Raw genomic sequence first — 18887 nt, 5'->3', positions numbered from 1 at the left:
CTCGGATCCTTACACTGGAGACCAGTCTGTTACAGAGTAGACATTTGAAAGTGTGGTTACTGGTCTATAAAAGTCTTAATGGGGTAGGACCTGTGTATTTATCAGATCTGCTACAGAGATGAGCCAAGCAGAGCTCTCAGAGCTTTAGGAACTAGGTGACAATGAAACACAGAAGCAGTGTTTAACTACTGCATCAATCTTATATTATATCTTATATATATCACTTAATAACAGTGACTTTTATTACACCAAAAGATACAAAACTAAGACAGAATACTTAAACCAAGAAAGACCAAGAGAGACTTGGACAGAGGGGCTTAGACAGAGAGAGGGAACTGGACTGACAAACCTAGACAGATAGAGCTAAACAGAGAGAGCTTACACAGACTCAACCCAGACAGAGGGAACTAAACAGACAGAGACCTAAACAGAGAAAGCTAAACAGACTAATCTGAGAGACAGAGCTAGACAGACACCTGGACAGGGAGAACTAAACAGACACAGAAAGCTAAACAGACTAAACTTGGACACAGACAGACATGAGACAAGAGAGATACAAAGATTGACTTGGAGAACATGAGAGACAGATAAGACAGACCGGAGAGCACCAAACGAAGGTGGAATGTCCAACCAAAGGAACTTAAATATACAACACAGACAAGGGACACCTGGAACAGATTATGAGGGGGCAGGATTACAAATGAGACACGGACGAGGAGGAGGAACAAAGGCAGGATCAGGGCGGAGACATGAACAATAACAAACAGAGCACAGGGGAAAACAGACACAACAGGACAAGGGCCTGACAAATTCATCACAAAGGTGTTCTATCGGGTGGAGGTGCAGGCCTGTCAAGTTCTTCCACACCAAACTCACTCCCTCAAGTCTTTACGGCCCTTGCTTTGTGCACTGGTGCATAGTCATGTTGGAACATGAAGGGACCGTCCCCAAACCTTTCCCACAGAGTGTGGAACATCAAATTGTCTGCAGATAATGGTCACAGTCAACAAAGTATCAATATCAACAGAAATATCAGTGAAAAACACCAGTAACAAATTTGTTTTTAATTATTTTTTAAAATACTTGCCTTTTGCTCTTTCTTTTGTCTCTGTAAAACACTTTGAATTGTCTGAACAGTCCTCTATAATAAACTTGCTTTGTCTTTCCTTCGTTTCCTTCCAACCCACCGCCCAAATTACCGCCCACCTGCTCTTTGGGGGTCCTGTGGGGGCCTTGACCACTGAAGAGCAGTGTTTTCAAAGGTCAGGACGCCCAAAGGACTCCCAAAGAGTATATCTATTTATACTCAGGTGTACTTTAACACTTTAATTTTGATTGATTAATTAATTATGGGAAAATAACGAAAAAAAATGTAACGCATTTTAATCGCACTTTGCACCATAGAAAGTTTCTCAGTGCACGAGTTCTAGGCGTACAGTTTATAATGACGCACAATGTGATGAACATGATGTAGACGACGGAAGAGACTACGCTGGTGGATAGGAAATTTAAATACATGAAACTTCCAGATGGAAGTACAAACAAAAATGTTGTTATTTGCACTTTATGCAGGAAGGAGTTTGCTTATCACAGGAGCACTTCCACCGTTCGTTACCACCTCAACGCAAAACATGTTGGGGCTAGCGCAGGTCATTAATGTCAACAGTACAGTGATTCCTCGTTTTTGGCGGGGGATGTGTTCCAAGACCACCCGCAAAAAACGAACTTCCGCGAAGCAGAGGAAAGATATTTTTAATGTATTTAATAAGTATTTGGACTTTTAAAACCCTCCCTGTTACTGTTCACAACCCACCTTTTGCATTAAACAGTCAGTCTGTAATGTTTTTCAGCTGGAACTACATGTGATATCCCACCAGTTTCTTTAATAGAGTCATTCCTGAGCTGTGATTTAGCGTCAGTAAACTTCACTCGGATGTGGACATGAACAACACATGTACTGTACGTAAGAAACACTTGTAAATGATATATTGTGTCACCTACAGGCCCAGTCTAATACATGGAAATAATAAAGAAGCCCCCTTGAAAAAACCCACGAAGTAGTGAATCCGCGAAAGATGAACTGCGAAGTAGCGAGGGATCACTGTAACACAAACAGTGTCGCCACTCAACACTCGACCACATGTCGTCGGACAAACTGACCAATTCACTGGTAGTAGACTGGTGGGAAGATTTTAAATTTAAGCTTATGTTCTTAAATTCAATTTAAGAACTTAAATCAATATTTTACACGCTAAATATTGAAATGTGATAAAAATGTAATTAATTTTGATTATTTAATTACAAAGCTTCTAATTAATTTGATGAATTTTTTAATCAAGTACCACCCCTAATTTATACATATAATACTCTAAATACAGTAAATATGGTAAGTCATGTGTTCCAATGATATAATCCCACACTCTAAGTATGACTGAAGCTGAAATCCCCACATTATGTAACCAGTAAAACATTCTCAGTACTTGCTTTGTGTTTTTGGGATTCCCTCCTTATTTCTAAATTCTGTGATTTGTTGCATCACACACACAAACAAAAGCATTTCCACATGATGCCGTCCATGATGTTTGAAACAAAAGCATTTCCACATGATGCCGTCCATGATGTTTGAAACAAAAGCATTTCCACATGATGCAGTCCATGAGCATGTTGGTTCATCCCTTGACCACAGGCCCACTGTTCTCTGACCATTCACAGCTCTGAGAACCCAGCCGACCCACGGAGCACTTCCTTCAGAGAAAACAAAACCGAAAATAAGGATCTGGAACCTTCACAGTCCACGTTCAGGATGAACACAGTGCCCTTTAGGCCAAGTGTCATTAAAAACATCCAGTGAATCCAAAGACGAAAAGACAAAGGAAATATGAATCACAAATTCTACACAAAGTTATGCATCGGATTACATAACATTTAAAGCTCAATATTCATAAATGTCATAAATGTATCCACTCACTGGCCACTTTATTGGAAACTTTATTGGAGTAATTAAAGCCCTAACTCTAGTCGATTCATCACTACTCAGTTTCTAACAGGACTGCTGTTGTCCAGATGTTTTTGGGGTGGAGAATCATGCTCAACAGGGCATGCAGATGTGGTGAGGATGCGGTGAACCTGTGGTTTTTAGATCTGGGGATGATCATGGACCTATGAGGACATCACATGTTTTTGCTACATTTGCTCAAAGGGTCATGAGGGAATAACGGAGTAGATTTATTCATTCATTTTACACCTAACTTCACCAACATTTATTAGTGGTTGTAGGAAACTTATGAACATCGAAGTTGTGATCCCCTCTTTCAGAGCCTTTGTTTGTAAATGATGATGAAGGAGTCATTTTATTGTATCAGAGTTTTCAGCGAGAGGCTCTTGTGACATTTGATTTATTCTCTAAAAACAGTAATGTATTTTTAATGACCATTTTCCAAACTGTTTTCATCTCTTAGAAATAAAGAGCCTGCTCTTTGCTGCCATGTCTTTAAAGGGGATGCCTATGACTGTGGGGAAACAGTTTGTTTACGATACATAGCTCCATGAATTCAGAGATATTTCCACCTTAAGTGATCAGAAACAGCAAAAACAAGTCAATATTATCCAACTATGGAGCAACAAGTGAGCAATATCTTCATCTCTGTTTGGAGTTCTCTTCGTTGTCAAAAATACTCATGAGCAGAAACAGAGAGAGAGAGAGAGAGAGAGAGAGAGATTCATTCAGATAGAGTTACACTGTGTTGTAATTTAAGCAAGACACAGCTCTGATGTCCAAAAACCTCCATCATTGTAGATGTTTAAGTTTACTACATCATTTGAACACAGCAGCTGTCCTTCACCCTGTGAGAACATTTCCTCATGAACGGACCAATAGATTTGCTCTAAAATGACATGGAATATAATCTTTTATTTTACATTGATTTCCAGTTAAAGTTAAGAAGGTTTCAGGTTTTCCTGTAAGGGCTGCACCTCAGATTTCACTGAAAAGAAAGGAGTGCTGGGACTGAAAGGCACGGGTTCAGGTGGTGTTTGTGAAGCCTATCAGCAATGAACAATACAATCAGATCTACAGAGCAGATTTATTGATTTTTGATACAGCTCACGTACCATGACCGCCTCTGGTCTCGTATCATGTTAGAGGCATTTGAGGAATTACACCTGTGACGTTTCACAGATTGTTTGGATAGATATCTGCATCAGGCTGAAGGTCTTTGAAAGTCACGTGTGATTACTGTGTGTCACCAATGTGCCGTTATGAAGGTCTCATACTGTGTTCAAAATGGATCACTAACTCATTTACTATTCGGTTCATATTTTGACTGAACTGTACCTACACTACACTTCTACCTGCACTGCTGATTGGACTGACAGATCTGTCAATCAGCACAAACTCACCATCTGATTGTTGGCTGATGGAAGACGCCAACGCAATGGGGTGCAGTAGAATAGGTACCATCCAATGGAAAAGCACCAATCGTGAACTGACTAGGGGACGACAAAAAGATTTTTCAGAATCAAACACGACTGTGAAGTAATTTAATAAGTTGTCACCATCAATTCACTGATATATGTGACATTTATATTTGTGGATAAAACTGGTGTCTTTGAACATCTGTGTATTCCTGCTGTTCTGGGATATGTCTGACACAACACAACCAGTGTTCATTTTGTTCATGAAAACCATGACAAAAAACACAAGAAAAACTAGATGAGAACAAAATAAAGATGAATTGGTGAGAACTATTACAAATCTTTCTACACTTTATAGCAATGTATGCACAGGTAGTGTCGCAGTCACACAGCTCCAGGGTCCTAGAAGTTGTGGGTTCAAGTCCCGCTCCAGGTGACTGTCTGTGAAGAATGTGGTGTGTTCTTCCTGTGTCTGCGTGGGTTTCCTCCGGGTGACTGTCTGTGAGGAGTGTGATGTGTTCTCCCTGTGTCTGCGTGGGTTTCCTCCGGGTGACTGTCTGTGAGGAGTGCTGTGTGTTCTCCCTGTGTCTGCGTGGGTTTTCTCCGGGTGACTGTCTGTGAGGAGTGTGGTGTGTTCTCTCTGTGTCTGCGTGGGTTTCCTCTGGGTGACTGTCTGTGAGGAGTGTGATGTGTTCTCCCTGTGTCTGTGTGGGTTTCCTCCGGGTGACTGTCTGTGAGGAGTGTGGTATGTTCTCTCTGTGTCTGCGTGGGTTTCCTCCGGGTGACTGTCTGTGAGGAGTGTGGTGTGTTCTCTCTGTGTCTGCGTGGGTTTCCTCCGGGTGACTGTCTGTGAGGAGTGTGGTGTGTTCTCTCTGTGTCTGCGTGGGTTTCCTCCGGGTGCTCCGGTTTCCTCCCACAGTCCAAAAACACACGTTGGTAGGGGGATTGGCGACTCAAAAGTGTTCGTAGGTGTGAGTGTGTGAGTGAATGTGTGTGTGTTGCCCTGTGAAAGAATTGCGCCCCCTCCAGGGTGTATTCCCACCTTGCGCTCAGTGATTCTGTGTAGGCTCCAGACCCACCGTGCACCTGAACTGGATAAGGATTACAGACAATGAATGAATGAATGATATGGGAAAGGCTTATAAATTACCTATTATGATGTCTCTTTACAGTTTATTTAAGTTTTAGACAAACCTTGGAAAAATATAGTCAATGAAATCAACAAAATGTATATAATTGTTCTGTGTTAATTTGTTCCACCCCAAACTACAAGCACAATATAAACTTTATGTTTAAAGCAAGTCACCATGTATCACTGATAAATATATATAAATAAAATAAAAGCATTCTTATTACATCTTTAGTTTTAAAAAGGTCAGAGTAACAGACAGAAAGATAGATGCACTTCATTGACCCTCATTGGAGTTACTTAGAATAAAAAAAAAACAGGAAATACAGTGAAACACATCCCACACTCCATAAATAATCAGTTTCATTTTGATTTAATTTGTCGTTAGGTGGCAAGGCTTGAGTCATTCCTCGAGACACACATATAATGGCTGACGTGTGTGTGTGTGTGTGTGTGTGTGTGTGTGTGTGTGTTAAAGGAATGACATAACAGAGGGAGGGATCTGAACTGCAGGGTACAGTCCAGTTCAGTCTGTATATACAGCCAGTAGAACCCGTTAACAGCAGACGGTGGGAACAGTGTTTCACAGCCTCTGAACATGGAAGAAGGCTTTCCTTTCCATTTTCCTGTATCAGCCAGTTTGATTTCTCTTTTCAATGTGCTCGTCTACCTGCTGGACGTGGCTCTGGACGTGTGGACTATTGTGGCACTTTACCATGAACGTGATTATGTTTACATGGGAGTGTTAATAGCTCTGCTTCTCTTCTCCTCAATCCTAGTTAACACGTTCAGCTGGATATGGTATTCCGACACTGAAACTAGTGTGGACAAGTTTGTGACCAAGTACCACTTATTAGGACCTCTGCACTTTGTTCTGCTGGGAGTATTTCTCAGGTAAGGACGTGTTTAATTGCCTCAGGTAGATTAGAAAAAATCAGTGGTTGAAAAAAAAATGCAAATCTATGACACTGCACTTTAAGCATTATTTAACACAGCTGTATTAAAGTAATTGAAACTACTGACTGAACCCATCTCAGTCTTTTTAATGCAGTATAAATCTGCGATTTATGCAGTGGTTACAGTTAGACAATGTTAATTATGCAGTGTTAATCCTGCATGAACCAGCAGAGTGTTGTGTTCAGTCCTCACGCTCATAGCTGTGTGTGATTGTACCCTGGCACGAAAGCGCCGCAGTGATTTTACCCTTGTTTCGTTAAAATGGTGAGAGTATTTTGAGAATTTATCATGTACAAATCAGCCAATCAAATGCCACACATTCCCTTACACACACATGTTGTTCTAAGAAGGTTTGGAAGGTAATTTGTTGTGCAGCTGATGGCTCCACTACTACTTCACTCGTCACGTTAACTTTCTAAAATAAATCTAACTTGGTATTGACACATTATACGACTTTCTGATTTTGATGTAAATGATCAAAAGCTATTTACTTACTGTTCTCATCTGATATTGATATTTGGTCATGGGTAAATATTGTTTTAAGACACTGTGGAGATTGTTACAACGTGTCCATTCAGAGAAATAGCAAAATTAAAATAATAATTAAATCCCACCACCATTATTAAAAAAAGATCTGTGACATGACGCATAAATAACAGAAGAACTGAACTTTGTAAACACAGTACAAAGGAGTCAACTCTTAGGTGTAGTCTCGTATTCAAATAAGAAAGTGCAAATTTCTTCAGTAAATAACCAGACATGAGTACAAACAACTTGATGTTTTGATAACACGATAAACACCTGTGTAATTTGTCATGTCACATCACATTCATTTGCATTACTTTGTGAAAGTATCACCTGTAGCGTTACTTTTTTCACTCAACAATTACATACTCATGGGTTCATAGCATATAGCAAACACCAAATAAACGTGCTGAAATTCAGTAAGCTAAGTAACCTTGGCTAATACTTGTTAATACTAAGTTAAGCTTGGTCAGAAGTTAGGGTGACCCGATCTGAGATGGTGAAAAAGAGGACACGGCCTGGGGGGGGTTGTATGCTTCGCTGAACCTATGTGTGCTTTTAGATCTTTCGCACCTTTATTTGCTACACAAAACATGAGAACTTACATTTCCGCTGCTCGAGATGAGGGTAGGTACATGAGCTTTGCCTGATATAAACGAGACTACTGGCGTGCAGACTGACCAATTAAATGTTTACAGAGAAGGTTATCGACCAATAACGGTAGCTCTACAGTCAGACCGTCCAATCCAAAGCTTTTAGGCTACTTCACCACGCCCCCTTCTCACTCAAGCAAACCACTCGGAGTAGGGGAGGGCGGGACTAGTTTGTGAACGAAACACTTCTTGAAGTTCTATGTAAGCTCTAGAAAAACAAAATCCCGGACGTTTGTGAAATTTCGCCCGTTTTTTTAAGTCTAAAAAAGAGGACATGTCCGGGTAAAAGAGGACGTCTGGTCACTCTATCAGAAATAGCATAGCTAGCTAGCACTCTGAGGAAAGATGGCTAGTCTTATGCAACGATTGCTAACTGAAGTCAAGTGACCATAAATTGCATTCAATAATCCATATGCATGTCCATGTCCACAATGTAAACCAGTAAATATAGCACAAAAAGTAAGGAAATGTGTGTTTGGTGAATTATTTATTTGTTGTAACAATGCTTCTCAGAAGAAATCATATGCTGTTGGAAAGCCAGTTATTTTCCCTCTTAAATGGTGCCACATTTGTATGGAACATGCATTTGTGGGATGAGCAGTAGAGCTGAGTATGTAGGTTGCGTCCATGAAAAATTTGCCAAATCCTCTCTGCCAAAGCCCAACAGCTTCTTCTGCCATTGACCTGTTTAGTGGTGGACTGGATGATTGAAGTTTGAAGAAACAAGACGTATTGGCAATTGAACAATTTATTCATTTAACAAACAGGAGCCTCAGTAGCGTGTGGAAGAACCATACACAGCCACAACAGCCTCCACCTCCTCCTCATGCTGGTCACCAGCCTGGTCACACACTGCTGTGGGATGGCATCCCATTCTTCATCCAGCATTTGTCACAAGTCAGCCAATGTGGTTGTGTTGGTCACTGTGGCACGAACACCACACCCAAGCTGATCCCACAACTGTTCAAAGGGGATGAGGTCAGGAGCTGACCTCCTCTCCACTTTCACATTCTGGAGGTAGTCTCTGATAAACCCCGCACCCCTGGTTGCAGAATTACAATCTCGATATCTTTCTGCATTGAGATTGCCTCCAATGATAAGCCTCGTTTTTCCAGTGAGGAAGATGCTGCCCCACACCATCACACAGAATTAGCTGGTTGACATTGGCAGAGAGGATTGGGCTAATTTTTCATGGGTGCAACCCACGTACTCAGCTCTACTGCTCATCCCACAAATGCATGTTCCTTACAAATGTGGCACCATTTAAGAGGGAAATTACCAGGCAACACATTTCCTTACATTTTGTGCTATGTTTAGCTAACCAGCATCAATTACTTGCAACATAACACTTAGGTATGAACATGGCTAATAGGAGCTAACTTTGTAAAATTTGCATACAGGGGCTAAATGTTACAAAATTAACAATTGTTATTTAAAACACTGTTCTACCTGCATGCGACGCGCAAACATTATCTCGCCATCTCTTCTTTTTCCTCTTTATGCTCCCGAATCTTGATTTCTTTTTGAGACCATGTCCAAACACAGGTGTCTGCCAAACTTGAGAATGAGGCATAATCGGACAGACCACTGGGAGGTGGGGGAGGGGGGCACCACAGGAAGACTGGAGATAGTCTTTTTTATATCTATCAATCTGCTTTACATATTGTTATTTTAAACATGTTGTTGTTATTATCATTATTATTATGATGATTTGGTGCCCTACGCGCAGTCCTTCACAGACACACACTCACACATTCACACCTATGGACACTTTTGAAAACCTACTGCGCCACTGTTCCACTGTGGGCCACTAAACCAAATTACTAGACTTTCAATTGATTCGTTATTTGCCCTGATACTGCTTTCATGTTCACATTTGTTGATGTTACATCTGAAAGAAGTTGTAATCTATTCACTGTTGATCTGTTTTATATTAATTCAACCATCATCCATTCATTTAGCCATTCATTCTTTCTTTCTCATGAAGGATGGCCAGTTTGATGGAGTTATCAATCGCGAAACTCCAGAAAACTAATGACCTTTTCCAGGAGGGAGTGGCTGCTCACCTGAAGCATGACCTCAGCATCCTGCGTTTGTTCGAGACGTTTTCTGAAAGTGTTCCTCAGCTCGTTCTCATGATTGTCATCAAACTCACACAGGAGCAGGAGCTGCAGCTGGTTACAGGTCAGAGAAGTATTCAACAACTCCACAGAAAGCCAGACGTTAAAACTTTCAACAGCAAAATTCTGATCACTACCCAACACAGAAAGTCTCAGGCAGCCATGAAAACTAGTTAAAACTATATCCTGCCAGTGAATGTGTTTTTGCCTGTAAACACACTTTAAACCAAGTGCTACCAAAATGACACAACGTCCTCCCACAATTCAGTGTTCAGGGTCTAGTGAGGTATTAGTGGTTTCATGTAGCAATGTAAAAATGAACAATTATTAAATCTATGAGTATGATTTTTCTTGCAAAATCCTGAATACAAAAATTTCTTTTTTTCAGGCGTTAAAATAGCGGGTTCCTTCATTTCCGTTGCCATGAGTGTGCTGTTCTTCCATCGGGACATGCGTGACTTTGCTCCTAAAAAACAGAAGATGGGATGGTCCGGCTCTATAGTTTACTTTCTGTGGAATCTGCTTCTGATTACCTCAAGGGTGGTTGCCATCGCCCTCTTTGCCTCTATCCTGCCCTGCTACATCGCTCTTCACTTTCTCTGTCTGTGGCTGTTATTCTTTCTCTGGGCCTGGAGGGAGAAGACGGACTTCATGGAAATTCCAGAAGGTGAAAATTCACAAAAAGAATGGCTCTTCCGGGCCACCGTGGGACTCATCTGGTACTTCAGCTGGTTTAATGTATCGAGCGGACAGACCAGAGTCAAAAGCAACATCTACCACGCGTGCATGGGCGCTGACATGGCACTGCTCCTGGGCCTGTGGTTCTGGAGAAGGTCCATAGAATCAGCTCATCTGGGTCCTTCCCCTGTTAATCTCTACGTAATGATCATCACATTGCCTTTGCTTTACCTCATTGGAATCCTAATAAAACTGCTTTACTACTGGAAGTTCCATCCCAACCTCACAGCATCTCAAGTGACAATCCAGGACAAGAAGGATAAGCCAAAGGCCATGTTATGCAGAGTAGCAGCAGCAGATGCAGTGATTGATGTGAATTTAGTGACGGACTCCTTTGAAGCAGTAGCCCAACCGGCCATTTCTAGTGCCAACAAGAGGATGAGAAACATGGCTGTTAATTTCTACAGCTAGTTCAGAATTTCTAACATTGCTTGACTGGTTTCCTGGACCCAGAGTAGACTTAATCATAGACTAAATTAAGTTTCTACTGATGATACACCATTGACAATTTAGTCCAAGGATTCAGCCCAAACAGGTTTGTAGCTATGTATGGACAACTTTAAACTAGCACTCCATCTCTCGAACAAGAACGATGTTCCATGTTACGGGAGGGTAATGATGTAATGAGATTTTGTTTACAGTGTTATTTTAAAATCACTGATGATGTAGATGTTTTTTATTACCATTATGTATTGTATGTTGTTTATAAATAATGTGCTATGCTTAATTCAACTCATGGTTGAGTTCTCTTGAGTATGTTGTTATTATTTTGGGGTTCTGCTTGGATTCATTTTCTTTGGCACACTGTAGAACCGACAGCAGAAAGGTCTTTCTCCACTGGCAGAATACCAAAGTCAGCGGCTCATAGAAAGTTGAACATTGGACCAAACAGACTGCAATGATCAACCAGCATTACCTCCAAGAGCACGGGTTACAGTCTGTACACAGGAATTGTGCAATGTTTTCATTTGTTAAGAGCATGTCTTGAACATGTTTTAATGGTCAGATTTTGTATGTATTTATCACTTAATGCTTTTGATGGCTGAGATCTTTTTTTTTATTATTTATTTTTGTAACTTCTACTTCGGTTTGTGTCAATCTAATCACCTCTGAGTTATATCTAGGGTCGTGTCCCCACTGCACCAGGAGTAGTGTTATTAAATATATAATATAACTAAATCTATTAAAAGCTTTGAGTAGTACAGTGGATGCTACACCACAGGGCCGTCACTAGAGACTAAAGATTAATGGGGTGTCTAGGGTTAGTTGCCTCATAGCAGCACATTTATTTGATGAGGTACAGATAAAGCAAAGCCTCAATGTTACTTACAGTAGCAGGTCCCAAATATGCTCAAACACTGAGAGTTATAGACGTGTGTTACAATCAATGTGCATTTGTTCTATATTTGTAGTTCTCTGAATGTGACATGTCTGAATGTGACATTTGACAGAAATATTTTCTAAATAAAGTTTTAATTTTTCATATAAGAATATATTACCAAAAGAACATTTATTTTATTTTATTTTTTTAAGAGCTACATAAAGCTAATTAGAACTGTAAAAACCCTCTCATCTGACTGGTCTTTGGATATGGACGCCCGTTTCCGCCACTTAAAGAAAACTAGGCCATATGCTAAGTCATAACAATGAGATACTAAGTCATAACAATGAGATACTAAGTCATAACAATGAGATACTAAGTCATAACAATGAAATACTAAGTCCATCCATCCATCCATTATTTGTAACCGCTTATCCAATTTAGGGTCGCGGGGGGTCCAGAGCCTACCTGGAATCATCGGGCGCAAGGCGGGAACACACCCTGGAGGGTGTTATGACTTAGTATTTCATTGTTATGACTTAGTATCTCATTGTTATGACTTAGTATTTCATTGTTATGACTTAGTATCTCATTGTTATGACTTAGTATTTCATTGTTATGACTTAGTATCTCATTGTTATGACTTAGTATCTCATTGTTATGACTTAGTATTTCATTGTTATGACTTAGTATTTCGTCCCCTCCAGGGTGTATTCCCGCCTTGCGCCCGATGATTCCAGGTAGGCTCTGGACCCCCCGCGACCCTAAATTGGATAAGCGGTTACAGATAATGGATGGATGGATGGATGGAAGTCATAACAATGAAATACTAAGTCATAACAATGAAATACTAAGTCATAACAATGAGATACTAAGTCATAACAATGAAATACTAAGTCATAACAATGAAATACTAAGTCATAACAATGAGATACTAAGTAGATACTAAGTCATAATATTATAGGTGGACCATCAGTGGCCTACAGTCAGTGGTGTGTTGATTTTATTAAATCGGTGGACCAATATATGTTCCCTGTCTGGGGTGGTAAGTCATAATTATAAGAAATATATCTATACTTATTATGAATTTTGATATTAAATTATTTCTCATCACAAAATTAGAAAAGATTGTCTGTCAAATGGATTATGAACACACTGAAAATATGTTTTAAAAATGATGAATGATTTGAATTCAGTATTTTTCATAGCTAATATATGTGGGTCCTGGTGACATCATGTTTAAATATTAAATAAAATAAAATATTAAACCAACCTCAGCACTTCTGACTACAGTTAAAAGATTAAACAAGTGTTAATAGACCCAGGAGTCGTCCAGACAACTTCCTCCATTTTTTTCTTTTGGTTTTAACACGTTTTTGATCATATAGAGACGTGTAAAGGACATGGAAAGTTGAAATCTCGGTTATCAGCAAGCTTTGGGCTTGTGTTTTGACACAGTCTATTCAGTGTGGCGCTGATTGGCCACTGATGGAATACACTGCATTATTATGACATAATATCTCATTATTATTTTTAGTATTTCATTGTTATGACTTACTATCTCATAGTTATAAGTTACTGTCTCACTATGATGACTTATTGTATCTCATAATTATGACTTATCTCATTATTATTACTTATAATGAGCATATAGCCTTTTTATTAGCCTGATTTATTAAAGTGGTGGAAATGAGCTTCCATATTTGGAGGAGCTACTACCTTTAACAAAATGTATATTATGCTACAGGTAGAAAAACAAAACTGAGTTGGGGACAACTATTAACTGATTATTTACAGGAATCTGTAAAATATACAGTCATAACGTTCATGCAGTGTTTAATGCAGAAACATTTTAACTGTCTTTTTCAGCAGGTTTTACTTTACATTCATCAATAATCAGGTTTCCTCTGCTGCATAATGATATTTCATATAGTGCATTATTATTATTATCGTTACACTTATATAGCGCTTTTTCTAGATACCCAAGGGCGCTTTACAATCTACACTGCTCAGAACGCTCAATTCACACACACACACACACTGGCGAGAAGCGGCAGCCAAACGCGCACAGCGTACTCTCGACCAGAAACGACCGTCCACCTGGAGGACTGCATCAGGCACTAGGATTTCACCCAGGACAGAGTGCCAATCCATATCTGGGCACACACATTCACTCACACATACACACACATTCACTCACAAACCAGGGCAGTTATTACAGAAGCCAATTCACCTACCCTCCATGTTTTTGGACTGTGGGAGGAAACCGGAGACCCCGGAGGAAACCCACGCAGACACGGGGAGAACATGGAAACTCCACCCAGATGGGACTTGAACCCATCAGTGGCTTAGTGCATCAGAGACTCAGTTTGGTTAATTAAAGATTCAATTAATATTTTTCCTTTATTTATGTTTTGAAATGACACTCACTGTCAGGAAACTCACTACACCTTCTCCCCGCATACACCGTGTGATATTCTCTCAAGAAAGCAATACGGACTGATACACAACGGCGTCAAAGAGACATGCAGTTACAGCAGCAGCAACTTTATTAAACCCAGAGAGAAATTCAAGGCATCCATAGCTGTTCCACATAAATGAATAAAATTGTTTTTTTTTAAATGGCATAAAAATTTACAAATTTACTGTATATAGAACTGACAATATCATATACAATAAGAAGTAGAATTATAAATATAAAATAGAATATGTAATATAAAAATCCAATATATAATATAAAAAAAAAATCGGCTGCGACTGTGGTGCAGCAGGTAGTGTCACAGCTCCAGGAACCTGGAGGTTTTGGGTTTAAGTTCCACTGTCTGTGAGGAGTGTGGCGTGTTCTCCCTGTGTCTGCGTGGGTTTACTCCGGGTGACTGTCTGCGAGGAGTGTGGTGTGTTCTCCCTGTGTCTGCGTGGGTTTCCTCCGGGTGACTGTCTGCGAGGAGTGTGGTGTGTTCTCCCTGTGTCTGCGTGGGTTTCCTCCGGGTGACTGTCTGCGAGGAGTGTGGTGTGTTCTCCCTGTGTCTGCGTGGGTTTCCTCCGGGTGACTGTCTGCGAGGAGTGTGGTGTGTTCTCCCTGTGTCTGCGTGGGTTTACTCCGGGTGACTGTCTGCGAAGAGTGTGGTGTGTTCTCCCTGTGTCTGCGTGGGTTTCCTCCGGGTGACTGTCTGTGAGGAGTGTGGTGTGTTCTCTCTGTGTCTGCGTGGGTTTCCTCCGGGTGACTGTCTGTGAGGAGTGTGGTGTGTTCTCTCTGTGTCTGCGTGGGTTTCCTCTGGGTGACTGTCTGTGAGGAGTGTGGTGTGTTCTCTCTGTGTCTGCGTGGGTTTCCTCCGGGTGACTGTCTGTGAGGAGTGTGGTGTGTTCTCTCTGTGTCTGCGTGGGTTTCCTCCGGGTGACTGTCTGTGAGGAGTGTGGTGTGTTCTCTCTGTGTCTGCGTGGGTTTCCTCCGGGTGACTGTCTGTGAGGAGTGTGGTGTGTTCTCTCTGTGTCTGTGTGGGTTTCCTCTGGGTGACTGTCTGTGAGGAGTGTGGTGTGTTCTCTCTGTGTCTGCGTGGGTTTCCTCCGGGTGACTGTCTGTGAGGAGTGTGGTGTGTTCTCTCTGTGTCTGCGTGGGTTTCCTCCGGGTGACTGTCTGTGAGGAGTGTGGTGTGTTCTCTCTGTGTCTGCGTGGGTTTCCTCTGGGTGACTGTCTGTGAGGAGTGTGGTGGCAAGCCAAGTTAAGGAAACACTATGTAGTGGAAAAGCAATGTGAGGAATTTCTGTCATCACAGAGCAGAAAATCCACTGTCGACTATCCCCGAGCTCTCGGCACAGATCGTCTGGAATGCCGTCTTCCCAGTGCATATATGTTGCTGATTCCTGTCTTAGCCTTCTGAACTGCTGTGAACCTGAACTAAACTGACCTTCTAAGGGGGCTCCAAAGATTCTCACAGAATCCTCAGCATCCTGCTGTAGTACTTGAGTACTGGCTCCACTTGGTGTTCCTGGGCTGGTTGCACAGGTCCCAGTTCTGATACGGTCCAAATTAGAGTAAGGTATCTCACACAACATCTGACAGTAGGAACAGAATATTGCAGAGGATACTCTGAACCTGCCATTAGTGTGTGTGTGTGATGAATGCACAGGAATGTAAAAATAGTGTGGGCTGCAGTACTTTCATTTTGTGCTCAAAAGGAAACAGTTCAGTTCAGTTTACTCAGCCTAATGCTATTCCTCTACCGTCTCACACTGCGCTCTCATGCACCAGGTTATTAAAGGCCTTTCGTTAGTGGACTCACTAACCCCTTTCACTCACCTTCTCACTAATCACAATCCAGGACACTAACCAAACCTTTGTTCAAAGTACCTCCACCTGTCCACTGTGTAGCACTTAATGATTAGCATTCCTGTCATTCCTGTTCTGATTTAGACAGAGAACGCAGCTTTGGTTCCCATTAAATCGGGTCTAAACAAGCTGTGGCTTGCTGAAGAGAACCAAGGTTTAAAAAAAAGATCCAGAGTTCAGAGTGAAAAGATAAAAAATGAATGTGTGATGGAATGGAACTATTTTACCTCATGAAACGCTGCTAAACAAATAATTTTAATCAGCATGCTTCATTTTAAAAAACAAGAGCAACTCACTTCACGCCGCATTGCCACTTGAGTCTGTGAATTACTCTGGGGACATCAGTTCCCATGGTTCAGAGGATGGTCACATGACTCCATCACCCAATAGTAACTCTTTGGTGCGCTCCGGGTCACCTGAGTTTTAAGTCACAGCTGTTTGTATCTGGACTTAATCAGTCAGTTAGTATATAACCCCTGGCTTTGGCATCTGCCACTTGCGAAGTGTTGCTAACTCTTCTGTTACTTACTGAGCGAACCTTCCCAGTAAGGAACATCCCAAGGAACATCCCTGGACGTTCAAAAAAGGTCTAAAAGTAGTCTGTCCGTCAAGGACATATTTTAACCGTCAATGGACGTCCAAAGTCCATCTTAATAAGTTAGTTAAGTGGTGACCAATTAATAACGTCAATGGACGTCCAAAATGCGTCTAATAGTCGTCTTTTCAATGTCTGTGTTTGGACGTCTTTTCAACTTTCATTTTCAACCTTAAGAGAATGTTGATTAGACGGCAGTCATTACGTTATTTCAACGTTGAATCAACGGCTAAATGTTTATTGGGTTGTTTATGAAAGCCATCTCGTGTATGACCCTTTCTTATGTTTCTCTTGACTCTGTCTTTTGGATCCAGACTGCTAGTGTTTGATACTTTGTGTTTTTGACCTCGGCCTGTAGCGTACAATTCTTTAGATTGCCCTTTTTGGTTGTGACTGCTCTCCCTTTACGGTGTGCTTTGCTCTTTAACTTCTATGAAGTAAAACTGTTCCTGCTAAAAACCCGTGAGCGTCTCTCCTGTTTACATAGCCTGACACAAGCCATTCGCCCTATAGCCATTGTCACAGAGGGTTTTCTGGCATTTCAAAAACAGGAAAGGGTAACACTTTAATTTACAGCCCGCTAATTACTGGGTGAGTACAGAGTAAGTACCTGTTAAGTAAGACGTAAGATAAAATACCCAGTAAACAAGGAACGTCTCTGGACGTTCAAAATAGGTCTAAAAGTAGTCTCTCCGTCAAGGACATATTTTAAACGTCAATGGACGTCCAAAATCCATCTTAATAAGTTAGTTAAGTGGTGACCAATCGATAACGTCAGTGGACGTCCAAAATGTGCTTTATACAAATAATTTATTTCGGGACCAATTAATAACGTCAATGGACGTCCAAAATACGTCTAATAGTCGTCTTTTCAATGTCTGTGTTTGGACGTCTTTTCAACTTGCATATTCAACCTTAAGAGAACGTTGATTAGACGGCAGTCATTACGTTATTTCAACGTTGAATCAACGGCTAATTGTTTACTGGGTAAGTACTGAGTAAGTTAAAGGGAATGATTGTAGAAATAAGTGGTTATTACTGGTATCTTACAAACATTTTACAAATGAGGCACGTGACTACGTCCTGAATTCATTGTACTTCTCAGCACATTTATAGATTATAAAATTGAGTTAAATGTGTGACAGTTTACGCAAGTGACTATAACTGTCATTTTTTTATAAATAATGCAGCTTCCATTTTGAATTAAATCTATTTGATTTGAATTAACTGCAGTTCTGAATGTAATTATAGATCCTTTAAAGTTATTTACAGTGAACCTACAGAGAAGGACATGGTCAGCTACTTTCATTACAGACACTAGAAGAGTTTCATGGTGTTTTGTACACATTAGGTTCAGGGACATGTGATTTACCACAGTAATCATCATCACATACCTCTGAGATATTTTACAGTACTTTGCCTTTATGTATTGAGGCATTATGTGAACATAGCTGACTAATGATGAATGGGTGTTTCTCTTCTGCTCACTTTGAATAACCCAGAAAATAAAGTAAACGTAGGCTTACCCTTAAGTGTAATGTGAGTACAGCTTAGTCCCCGGTACTTCCCTATATCTTATCCTTACATACCCTGTAATACAGGCAGTGCACAACTCACTCTATGAAGTGACTCTTCAAGAAAGTAGAGGGTACAAAGTTACACTTCAAATTACTGCATGTGCTGCCTATATTACAGGGATCAGAAATACAGGAAAGTATTACTTAAGGGTACTAAACTATACTTATGTTTAGAATTTAAATAGGTTCATAATTGTAGTTGCATGCGTTATTGGTAAATTATTTGTAATATACCTGGTAATACAATCAGTCATCTACTGCCATACCCATAAATGTAATTATTTTTTACACATACGAGGTACTTATTGTTTATGTGTATCAAACCTTTTATTACTCTTCACTTCTTTTATCTTACGCCTTAGTTAACATGGATCTTACTCTTTAATTTATTTGTAAAAATTTTGTAAAATACCAGTGATAACTGCAAACATATCCTTTATTTACTCTGTCCCTTTTTTATTACATATTTACCCTGTAATTTAAAGTGGAAGACAACACTGATGCATGTTCCCTGTCGTACCCAGAGGAGAAA

At 40.5% G+C, this 18887-nt stretch overlaps 1 protein-coding gene across 1 annotated transcript; it reads left to right on the top strand.

The window, feature by feature from the left end:
- Positions 1-6140: 6140 nt before the first annotated feature.
- LOC136700226 (XK-related protein 8-like) lies at positions 6141-10946 on the top strand. Its single transcript, XM_066675511.1, has 3 exons — positions 6141-6436; positions 9665-9861; positions 10186-10946. The coding sequence occupies exons 1-3, from the start codon at positions 6141-6143 to the stop codon at positions 10944-10946; spliced, it is 1254 nt and encodes a 417-aa protein (XP_066531608.1).
- The last annotated feature ends 7941 nt before the right edge of the window (positions 10947-18887 follow it).

The sequence above is a fragment of the Hoplias malabaricus genome, chromosome 6, assembly GCF_029633855.1.
Source record: "Hoplias malabaricus isolate fHopMal1 chromosome 6, fHopMal1.hap1, whole genome shotgun sequence".
In the NCBI taxonomy this organism is placed as follows: domain Eukaryota; kingdom Metazoa; phylum Chordata; class Actinopteri; order Characiformes; family Erythrinidae; genus Hoplias; species Hoplias malabaricus.
The sequence above is the reverse complement of the archived record's forward strand: the minus strand, read 5'-3'. Positions and strand labels throughout refer to the sequence as shown.